This window comes from Astyanax mexicanus, chromosome 20, assembly GCF_023375975.1.
Source record: "Astyanax mexicanus isolate ESR-SI-001 chromosome 20, AstMex3_surface, whole genome shotgun sequence".
NCBI lineage: Eukaryota > Metazoa > Chordata > Actinopteri > Characiformes > Acestrorhamphidae > Astyanax > Astyanax mexicanus.
Window position 1 is genome coordinate 34513726 of NC_064427.1, and position 12361 is coordinate 34526086.

Genomic DNA, 12361 nt, shown 5'->3' on the forward strand with positions numbered 1-12361 from the left:
TTCCAATAAAAGAACTCCACCAAAGTTACATAGTGCAGTAGCAGCATTTCAGGTGCAGAGCGGCAATGATAGACATGCTGTTCTCCTTACTCCCATCCATGTGGCATCAAAATCTTCTGAAGCTTTATTGATAAATGTTAATGTGAATGGTTAAACCAGAATTAATATGACAAAAAAAAAACAGATTAATATATATATTATATATATATATATATATATATATATATATATATATATATATATATATATATATATGTAAAACAGTTTACTCTGCAGCTATTTTTACAATGACACTTGGTAGTTAATTCTAGTCACACAAGGGCAGATTCTGATTTCTATAGAATGGGGAGACACCAATATACTCAAAAAGAAACTTTAAAAATGCAAAACGTTTCATATTGGCTTGTTCTGGCTACTGCGCTTGCACAGATCTCCTCATTGAGGAGGACTTCCTCCTCTTATCTGTAAGCAGATGGCATGTTGAGGTAACAACCCCTCCCCCCCCCTCTCTACATCTGTCTGCATCCCTTTAAATGTTCTCATTTAAAGATTAGAAAAATGGAAAACCCACCTTGTGGTAATATACTTTTAAACATTTGTAAAAATATTATAGCATATGGAGAAGAGTGTGACCTGAAAAGTATTCAGCCCCCCTGTATCAATACTTAGTAGAGCCATCTTTCACTGCAATTACAGCTGTCTTTTGGTGTGTGTCTCCACCAGCTTTGCGCATTTAGAGAGATGAAGAGGGTCTGTAAACAGCAATTGACATGTCTTGCCACAGATGCTCAATGGAATTTAGGTCAGAACTTTGACTGGGCCATTTTAACACTTAAATATTGGGCTCTGGGTAGTCCTGGGGACTAAGACTGGTTTAAATCCCGGTCATGCAGCTTGTCATCGGCTGCCTGAGCCTTGCCCTCTCCGGGTGGTTAGATGGCGCTCGCTCCCGGTATCACTCTTACGATGATGTTGATCAGCACGAGCCGTCTGTGAGCTGATGTATTAAAACATATGCTAGTCCTCACCCTCCCAGTGTTGGGGCATCGCTAATGATAGATGGAGAGTACAATAAAAAAAAAAATGTGGGTGGGATTATCGACATAGCTAAGTGAGGGAGAAAAATGGAATAAAAATAAAATACAAAAACGTGAATATTTCACTGTAGCTCGGGCTGTATGTTTAGGGTCATCGTCTTGCTGGAAGGTTAATTTCCTTTTAACAAACAACTGAAGCCTTTACAGAACAGGTGTATTTATATATTTATACTTTTTATACTAGTTTATGACTGATGTGCTTCTCAAAATAAGTGGTTGTTTATATTACTCTAATGGTGATTCAGTCTGCACTAACTAAGCCTAGCTATTTATCTTGTGCTTTGAAAGAAGGCAGATTTCCCTGCGATTTGAATCTGTTTGATTGCAAGGCTTTGTTCCTGTGCTCTCAACTGTGGGTGAGACTAGACAAGTGTGTGTATGTGTGTGTGTGTGTGTGTGTGTGTGTGTGTGTGGTGTAGTCAGTATTTATTTCCAGATCAAACTGGTTTCTCTGCCTTGTCTTCACGCTCATACCTTGTAATAGACTCACTCAGGTAACATTAAAATCAGTATCGGACTGAAAAGCATTGTGTGAGGATACTTAAGATGATTGGTGTGTGTGTGTGTGTTTGAGTGTGTGTGTGTGTGTGTGTGTGTGTGTGCATGCCTGCTGAAATGTCGTTGCCTGAAGCGCAGTGCTCCGGTATGACCAGAATGTGAACTCTTGTTTGGTTGCGCTCTTTGTGTGGGATTTGAGAGCTGATGGAACTGACTGCAGTACAAAGCCTGGGTAACCTGGACTACCCCTTTAAAACCCTGCTACAGACCTACAAGTCCCTGTCCCCCCCCCCCCCCCCCCCCCCGTATCCAACATCATCCCCCAATCCCCTTCCCGTAACCCCTCAACTCCCTAAAAAAAAACCTGCAACACCGCACCACTCAACACAGCACCTCGTCTGTGCTGTGACAGGCTCTGAAAGCTTGGCCCCTCTCAGTGTTTCGGTACTGCACAACCCCCCCCCTCCCCCCCCAACCCACCCCACTTTCCCCCCCTCTATTCTCCTGTCTGTCAGCTCAAGTTGAGATGTGGGCTTTTCATACGGAGTCTGAGTTGGAGTTGGACAGTGTATTTTGGCTCTGGAGCACAGCGGTGGAAAAAAAATGGTGAAGAAAAGTCAGTGGCAAACTATTAAACTATGCTAAACTATGCTCTACTTTCATCCATCCTTCACCGCTTAATCATGTTGTGTGTATGTTCTTTTAGAACACACACACACACACATACATACACACACATACACACCCCTAGACAGTTCTGTTGATAAAGCATTAGTCCGGTCTGTCATCCTGAACAGTCATGCAGTGGTGCAGAACATGTATATACAGCTGTGGCAATGTGTGTGTGTTTGTGTGTGTGTGTGTGTGTGTGCAGTAGGGGCTTAATGTACACTGACAGACCATTTGTAATGTAAGACATGGGACTAGTATCTAGTATCTACCGTATAGATATCACTGTATGAATGTCATGGTTATTGGAACCACATGACAAAGTTTGCAATCATGCAATCAAGATATTGTAGCTAGTTTAGATTTCTCAAGTTATACCAGTAAAAAGCCAAAATAAGACAATGCTTTCCATTTTAATGTGGGTTTAGCTCCAATTTGGTGGTCAGCTAAGATATTCCAGTTTGTTTTAAGGGGAATGAGTGTGGAAAGAAGAGATAGAGGCTAAAGGCTAGAGGCTAGCATTAGCTTTTTGCCTAGCTTGGATAACAATTTGCTGCCAAGTCTTTTGGTTTATCACATGCTAGCATTCGTGACTGTTTTGTCCACAACAGTATCTATCAGTTCTGTGATGTACAGTACAGTACAGTTCAACCAAAAACTTAAATGTATTTTATTGAGATTTTAAATGGTAGACCAACACAAAATTGCACACAATTGTGTGATTTTGACTGGGCCATTTTAACACTTGAATGTTGGGCTCTGGGTGATCCAGCGTAAGACTAAGACTGGTTCGAATCCTGAATCCTGAGAGAGCACAATTGGGCTTGCTCACTCTGGGTGGGTAGATAGTTTCCCCACAGCACAGGAGACAAGCCACGATTATGAGGCTGGCTTAGATTATGTAGCAGCTAGTATTCCCATAACTAGCATAGCTATAGAGCAGGGGTGTCCAAACTACGGCCCACAGGCCATTTGCGGCCCGTTTCCTTTTGTGGAGCGGCCCGCGAGGTATTTTAGAAATAGAGTGAAAGTTGGCCCACTGTTAAGCAGGTTTTTATAATGTGAGATTCAAAGTTTAAACGCTAGGTGTCAGAAACGGGCCAAAGAGTCTAAAAGCGGAGAAAGTGCACATTTCTAGCGCAGAAAAACGGGGCAAAAGAGTCTAAAAGCGGAGAGGGTGAAGTTGTAGCGCAGAAAAACGGGCCAAAGAGTCTAAAAGCGGAGAGGGTGCGCATTTCTAGCGCAGAAAAACGGGCCAAAGAGTCTAAAAGCAGAGAGAGTGCGCAGTTCTAGCGCAGAAAAACGGGCAAAAGAGTCTAAAAGTTGCCGTAATTAAGGAGTTTAATATTAAGAGACATCATGAAATGAAACATCAATTTAAAAATCTTAGTTTACACAACACTGTCAAATATAAAGATAGTAAGTCAAGTAAAATGATGTGTAAATGAAAGTAATCAGGAAAATTTATTATTTAAAGTGGTATATTTCAGTATTTGTTTTATTACAGAGTCTGTGGCCCGTGACTTCAAATATATTTCTCCCTCTGGCCCCCAACAAAAAAAGTTTGGACACCCCTGCTATAGAGTCTGGAGGTGATGTACTGCTCTCCAGTATCAACAACATGATAGATATTTTAGATGCAGACAGCTTTGACTAGTGGTCTGGGTTTATATTTAAAGAGTAAAAAGACATTTGTTACATATTATTGTCAAGGCTTTTGGAATTGCTCTGTTTTCCAGCTCTGTTTTGGTTATGCCAGATTTGTTTTGTTTTGAAAGACTTCATAACAGTATGTTATGAGTTTCATGTTATGTTATCATCTGTATCAGATTCTCATTGTTTAACTACAGCAAGGAAAATACAGTTTGACATTCTAGAGACCCTTTAAGTCGGGGGTGCCTGGAAATCATCTGCCACCCTGCAGGTTTCAGATCTAACACAACCGAGTTGGGAATGTTTACACGTCCCTCAAACTCTGTAGGGTGGTTGAGCTTTAGAAATCAGGAATGAGCATCACAGCTTTTGACTAAAATGTTTTTTTTCATTCAACAATAAACTCATTAGAGGTGTGTAGATGTATGCATTCGTCTATATAGGCCATAGTTTCCACTGAAATTGAAAAAGTACTGAACATAGCCTTGATATTATCATTGTAAGATACTGATTTATCATCACTAACAGATTTCCGCTTTCCCTTTTATTCTGTTTCAGCGAGCGACACAAAGAAGGTCATCAGCCAGTATGGAGAAAACATCACAGTTCCGTGCAACGGCAGCGATAACAAGCCTGCGGATCTGATCTTCACCAAGTGGAAATATGTAAGTCTCTGTTGGGTGTAATCCCTGCATGTGTGAGCACTGGATGCCTTGTATATTCTGGGCTTCCTGGGATATACAAGCGATTTCGTGGAGATGAATAAATAGTATTCCAAATTGGACAACTCAGCTGTCACGTCTGCAACGGCGCTGGCCCTCAAAATGTCATTTTATTGTCACATACCCCAAAGAGTATGTCAAATCATTTCTACCAGCAGCAGTACAGTATTTCTGTGCAGGGTGGGTATTCTAGAGTAGCTCAGTGTGTGACACATTGGTAACAGTGTTGTTTTCGTGTGTGCGTATTTTTGTGTGTGTGTGTGTGTGTGTGTTACCTCCAGACGAGAAGTGACGGCACCTCAGGAGACCTTTTGGTGAAGCAGGCCCAGAAGGATGAGGCGAAGATCTCGGCCACGGACAGCTATAAGGACCGTGTTAACATCACGTCTGATTCCAGCCTGGTGATTACCCGGGCCACCCTCAGTGACCAGATCACCTTCACCTGTATGGTGGTCTCCTTCTCCAATCTGAACGAATACCCAGTGGAGGTGGAAGTGCGGAGTGAGTACAGCTTTCTACTTTCTATGCACAACCATACAGTATACGTACCTTACTGTATATTGAGAATTCAAAGAATGTCAGGGTCTGTCTACTCTCTACATCAATGTCCACAGACGCTGCTTTCACATCATTTTCCTGTATGAAATAAAATAGAACCGAATACTTATTTGTGGCTCAAAGCACACTGTGAAAAGAAGCCTGTGGGCAGACACTTAATTAACTGTGTGTTGGCTTCTATTATAACTATGTTTTGCAATAAAAAGTTTTTTGTTCTTTTATAAACACAGCCAAATGATTCATTGAAATGAGCTGAATAATTAGGCAGTAGTCATTTGTGTAAATGAATACTGCCATTGACAAAAAAAAATCACTCATTGGATTGATGCGGAACGCATGAAGGCCCTGTTTTAGCGATCTGTAAGCGAACTGTCAACCGTGCACAGAGCAGGTTGATTTAGAATATGTCTGTGTATCTTTGCTATCATAACAACGAGAAAAGTATGCCACGCAATACAAGACAAGTACTAATTCTCTTAACTAATCAATGGGTGTGTTTTGGGCATAATGTTCTATAAACCAATCAGCATGTCACCTACCATTCCCTTTAAGAGCCAGGTGCTCTCTGACTGTGGCAGATTGCTATTTTAATGGCGCAGAGCTTCTGTGCATCTTATTAGAGGAAGCTGACCTTCGTGTTCAAAATGTGAAGGTGCGCAAGCAAGTCAATTACGGGAACAGCAATGATATTTTATTATGTATTCTGTTTATTGTTGACGTAAATGATAGGTTTGTGCACTACTGCTTGTCCTTGTGTGTGTGCGTGTGTGTATGTGCGTTTTAGGGTTGTATTTAGTCAGTGGTGCACCTGTGTTTTCCATAGCTAAGACCACCACACCCATTGGTACATATATATATATATATATATATATATATATATATATATATATATATATACACACATAACCTTAGGCGCTATTAAACGGTAAAGGATCAAGCCATAAAAATAAACTGTTTGCTGAGTGTGAGATAGCAAGGAACATCATGATGCGTCTTGTGCAGGGTGTTAGGTAGGATCCTTCCCCCACTGCCGTATAAAAAGACACTAGATTGATGACTGCTAGACGTCCGTCTACAACACACTCAAATACATTTTGCCCAGTTGGCAGACTTTGATGGGGGGAACAGGATGGTCCTTTCAACAAGTTGCCTGATATATTCGCCTTCATTTGCAGTGGTGTCATTATTGAGAAACCTGCACTGATACAGACTGTAACTGTATCATCTTTAGCAATAAATGACACGCTTCCCTAACTGCTGGTGTGATGATATTGGGAGTCATCACATAAGACACTAATAGCTCAGCAATATGTTCGGTCTAAACGATCTAAACGATCTTCAAAAAGCAACACATTATGCCCCAATTTGAACAAAAATTAAGAACAGGTGAGAAAATAAAGTCATTGATCATCTATCAACCTGGAAAAGGTTACAAAGTCATTTCTAAAGCTCTGGGACGTCAGGAAAACACAGTGGGAGAAATTATTCACAAATGGAGAAAACATGGAACAGTGGTGAACCTTCCCAGGAGTCACTGGCCTTCCAGAATTACTCCAAAAGGGCATGAACAACTCATCCAGGAGGTTTCAAAAGAACCCAGAACAACATTTAAAGAACTGCAGGTCTCACTTACAGCCTCAGTTAAGGTCAGTTTTGTTGATTCAATAATAAGAGACTGGGTGAAAATGGTCTCCATGGGAGAGTTCCAAGGCAAAAACAACTGCTGACCAAAAAGAACACAACGGCCCATCTCACATTTACCAACAAACATCTTGATGATTCTCAGGACTTTGAGGGAAATATTCTGATGGCTGATGAGACATGAGGGATTTTTTTGGAAGGTGTGTGTCCCATTACATCTGGCATAAAACTAACACAGAATGTCAGAGAAAAACATTATACTGAATGTCAGACATGGTGGTGGTAGTGTGATGGTCTAGGGCTGCTTTGTTGCTCTGGAAAGATAAATGGCACAAAGGGTGGCACAATCAAGTTGGATAAATGTTTCCCTTAGTAAATAAAATTACAACTGTTTTTTTTTATAGATATATATATTTGCTCTGGTTATCATTGTCTGATATTGAAATGTGTTTGCTAATTTTTTGAAAACATGTAAGTGTGATAGAAAGTAAAAGCAAAAGAAATCTGTATAAGGCAAACACTATTTCTTAGCTCTGTATAATAGCATTTAACTTTTTCTTTCTTCAACCTAGTGGGTTTTGTGATGCTGATGAACACTTTTTTTTATTATCTCTTTTTATTTCGTAGAGAGACCATCGGCTCCTGAGCTCAAGAACAAAGCAAGTCAGCTGGAAAATGGCAAACCAACACCAGTGAGTCCTTTTTAAACTCTGCTCTTTGGGTTCTCAGTTCCTGGACTGCCACCACCACTTTAGAGCGCTCGTTACATTCACTAGACCAATCACAAACTCTACGACAGCGCAGGCACTTCAGAAGTGTTTGGCACAAATACCGTCCCTTCTCCCTGTGGCCCTGGGCATTTTCCTCTTCTCTGAGAACACACCTGCGGGCATCATCTCAAATGGCGGTGGGGGCTAGCCTTTTAAAAAAAGATCATAGCAGGAACACACACTTATAGAGAGTGCTGAGATGCTGAGACGTAGCTCAGATGAAGTGTTGCTGTTAGAGAGATGGTCCCCAGAAGACAGTTAAGCCCAAGCCGCAGTGCCACACGGCAGCTTTAAGGCATCGCAGAGATGCAGAGAACTGTTGTAGAGGACTTACTTTTATCAGCGCGGTAAAAGAAGATTAGTCATAGCAACTTCTACCCTCTGTGAGCTCACCTTATGTAAGCCCCTGTGTGGCTGAACTTGTTAACAGGGCTGGAGTTGTTTTAGTCTCTTTCTTCTCTGCTTTCTTTTTTTCTTTCTTTCTCTCTTGACTTGGCTTGGATGAAAGGCTTGTAGGTGAGGGTGAGAGAACAATTCTGAATGAGCAAAAACACCTTTCTCAAAACATGGAGTAAAAAGGGTTTTGAAACCACTGGACCTGAATATGTGAATGCGGCCAGTGAAGCTATGCAGAGAAAAAATAATGTAATTGTGATGCTATACCTAAACCTACAGAAAATGAAATAAATGAGGACTTTGTGAATATGCTTGTGCACTCAAACCTGTCTAAAAGATCTTCCACCATTTCAACCATAGACTGTGTATAGCTGGACATAGCATCGTCTCTCAAAAGTGAAGCCACCACAGGTCGGGCGCCCCCTGCTGTTCGGTTTCAGAAAGCCGTGTAACCCCACCCATCTCATAGGTTTCAATGGCAAAACAGACAACTTTCAATTAGTTTTTTTCTAATATACTGTAATTCTACCTCCATTATTTAAATGCAACAGCTAGTGTAACCTCTGCTTATATTGTCATATTTTTATATCACCACAGAACTCGGTTTTTAAAACGTTATTCAGCTCTATTCAAAAAGGTGTGGTTATTGTAAAAGGGCTTGTTATGGGCGGGACCAATAACAGACCGTCAGCTCCGCTCTGCCCCACTTTGCAGTCTGTGACCGCGAGGCAGCCCTTAGGGGCGGGGTTATTTAAATGAGTAGGCTGTCTCTCCACAGTCTTTCTCCCTCCTCTGGTCTCTACTGTGCAGACTCGGGTTTCGGGATCGCCAACATGGAGGAAGATTTTGGCTTCATTTTCTTTGAATGAACGGGAACGGAGACACAGCGTCCATCTTTTTTACAGTCTCTGATTTCAACAACGGTGGGGTTAAAAACACATACTGCTACATATTGTAGCTGTCTCATCTTTAGCAGTGAATGACACACTTCCCTAATTGATGATCTTAGGAGCAATTGCATACAATAGAGGGTCACCCCTAGTAGTGATATACGGTCCTCTCATGGCAGGGCCTCCAACTGGCATTTTTCAGCAGTATAATGCTCACCCACACACTGTAAGGGTTTCCCATAAATGTCTCCTTCAGATTTCATCACTTCCTTGGCCTACCTGGTTGCCATATTTATCGCCAGTTAAGTATTTATAGGACCAGTCAATATCAGCAAATTCTTGAGAACAGTGTTCAAGAATCAGTGAGAAAGTTAAAGCACCAGGGCTGGATACTCCAACAAGACAACGATCCTAAACACCTAAACACTACTCAAAATCTACTAAGGCATTAATGCAGAGGAACAAGTACAACGTTCTGGAATGATCATCTCAGATCATCTCAGTCCCCAGACCTGAACATTATTGTAAATCTGTGGTGTGATTTAAAGTGGGCTGTTCATGCTCAGAATCCATCAAACCTGACTGAACTGGAGATGATTTATAAAGAAGAATGATCCAAAATACCTTCAACCAGAAGCTTCAACCAGACTCTCATTGGAAGCTATAGGAAGTGTTTAGAGGCTGTTGTTTCTGTAAAAGGAGGATCTGCTTAATATTAATGTACTTTTTCTTTTGGGGTGCCCAAATTTATCATCTTGCCTAATTTAGTTTTCAGTTGGGAGCATGTTTTACTTCCTCAAAATTCCTCAAACTTGACCGTTGTCAGAGCTCATACAAAACTTGGATTTATTGCTAAAGATGATATGGTTCGAGTCTGTAGCAATAGAGTTTTCTCATTCATGACCGCACTCTTATCAAATTGCTTCCAACTGGTGTTTTTCAGCAGGATATTTCTCACCTAAACACAGCAAGAGTTTCGAGGAATGTCTATGACTGATAGGAACACTTGCTTGGCCTTCATGGTCGCCAGATTGATCACCCATTGAGCATTGGTCCATTGGTCCATTGGGAATACCAACTTTGGCAGTGTATAAGCATATAGTGTATAAGGATCTACAGATCCAACTGCAACGTCTGTGGGCAAAAGTGCCCCATGATGCCATACAGAGCCTACAGTATATGCCTCCATGCCTAACTGTGCATGAGAGTATCATAGCATGTAGCAACCTACAGAAAATGAAATAAATGCACACTTTGTGGAAAGGCTCAAGCAGGCAAACACAAGATCTGGACTCTGCAGCTCCACAATGCTCTAAAGACCTTGTCTTTATAGCATTGTGGCAGATTTGTTTCCACCATCAGGACGACTCTGAGAAGCTAAGAATGTTTGTTTGACCTACAGTGAGCTTTCTGACAAATATGATAAGGTCTTTGAGGATTTGTCACAGATGCTCAGTGTAAGCTTGTTGAACAGAGGACAAAGCGACAGGCTTGAATTCTAGTTGTTTCTGTGATCTGTGTGCTTCCCTTTTTTATCTTTTGGCATTTGTAAGAAAAACAATCTTCTAAAAAACCCACTTTACACACCTTTCGCAAGTTTTGACATTCATCAATGCTTTCTTATTTGGGAATTACATTTACATTTTAAGACCATAACTGTAAATTACCAATTCTGTAGCTTAAAAACACAACCTTGTTGTCAGTGGCCCGGTGGTCTAACCTCTGAGCCACCACTGCCCCTTAAATTGGTTCTCAAGAGCTTTTTTCCTCCGTTAGTTTAGGCATTATCAGGACTGGTTGACAAGTTGGATTTTCTGACCAAAAGAAGTGCATCAGGACTTTACCGTTTCTGATACAATCTCAAATGTTTATAGAATGTGTAAAACAAAAGTGTCTTGTTGAGGAAGAAGAGTAAAGACACTTAAAACCACTAACTGGATACCCCTCTTGAGAGTACATCATGAAGACAAGTACAGCAAGTATAAGCAGAGCTAGCAAATTCTGTTAACGACACTCTCTGAGCTCAAAAGTGTAGTTCTGTGTTGGAATTTACAGACTCTCTTAGCTTGTACTTGAAGCATGATTGTACTTTTCTTTGCAAACAGTTTTGTACTGGTGACAAAATTAGATTTTATTTTTATTTTTACATAATATAAATTTGTTTTTTTTTTATATTCCATCAAAATGTTACAATAAATGGGCTACTAATAATATTACACCTAAATCGACCAGAATTAAAGTGATAATATTTTGAGTGACAGTGGCTATATGTATATGTTCTAGTGATGGGCGTTATGGCCAAAAATGCATATCACAGTATTTTTCAAGATTCTGATGGTTTCACTGTATATCACGGTTTTTATATTATTATTATTATTTATTTATTTATGTTTTTGCATGACTGGGCTTTAATATAGGTTTGTGTGTTAATGTACTGTTAGGAGTACATTTAATATAAAGCACGGAGGCTTTAAATTAAGGCTTTGATTAGTATTGGGTTTACTTTGTCCCACAAACTATATACACAATATTTGAAGAAATCAGACTTTATTATATTTATTAAATGGCTAAAGAATGTAAACAATAGATCTTAAAAATAGATACACTAACAAATTTAACACAGCTTCCTTTACAACATTTTATATTTTAATAAATAGTTCCATAAGCACTATAAACTAACCTAAAATAGCTACTCAATGTCTGAGTATTTAAAGAGATATTTCTTAAAAGATCTATTGCACAAGTAAGTTATAAGTTTAATATGAATTTACTATATGTTATTCCTGAAGTCATTAGAGGCATTAAAGTAATTAAATAAGCTACAATTCCCTTCTTTCTCCAGTTAAAAAATACATTCAAATAATTCTTTAAGCTACTGTATTAATATATTTAACAGGGCTGTAGTTACTGCTTAATAAAAACACTCATACAGTAGAAACAGCAGCACGAGTTGTTCTGGTTTATCTGCAGGACAGAGCTAGATCAGCGTTTGATTCTCTTCTTTGACGGTGCTGTTTCCGCACGGTGCTCCACAGCGCCCTCTAGAGGTATGGCGGTATGAGAGAAATGCATACCGGTTCAAGTTCACCCCGCAGTACACTGAATGAACCGGTATACCACCCAGCACTAATATGTTCTGCAAAAATTTCACTAAGATTCTATAAGAGCATATATCTATTGTGATTCTTCTTTTAGTGTCTGATAGCTCAAATATCAGACAGATAGAAAAGGGAGGCAGAAGGAGTGCTGCATGTTTTTCTGGGGTGGTAAAGTGAACTTGTTTTGTATAACCACCTACAGAGATCTTGTTCAAAGCTCCGCCGCTTTGTTTACACAGCGCAGAAAAAGAAGCCCCTCCTTAAAGTGCCTTTGAGCAGCTCATGTTAGAAACATTCGCTCTGGCTGAAGAGGAGGCTGAGGTTAAGCTCGGGGCGAGTGCCGACAGGAAAAGAGAAGAAAGGGAGGAA

The 12361-nt window shown here is 40.2% G+C and overlaps 1 protein-coding gene across 2 annotated transcripts in view; it reads left to right on the forward strand.

Moving 5' to 3' along the window:
* Positions 1-12361, forward strand: part of alcama (activated leukocyte cell adhesion molecule a) — a 138613-nt gene that overhangs the window by 95716 nt on the left and 30536 nt on the right. For both annotated transcript variants that reach the window (XM_022681394.2, XM_022681395.2), the window contains exons 2-4: positions 4476-4582; positions 4921-5140; positions 7466-7530. In XM_022681394.2, the coding sequence (XP_022537115.2) occupies positions 4476-4582; positions 4921-5140; positions 7466-7530 (392 nt within the window). The remainder of the gene's footprint in view (positions 1-4475; positions 4583-4920; positions 5141-7465; positions 7531-12361) is intronic.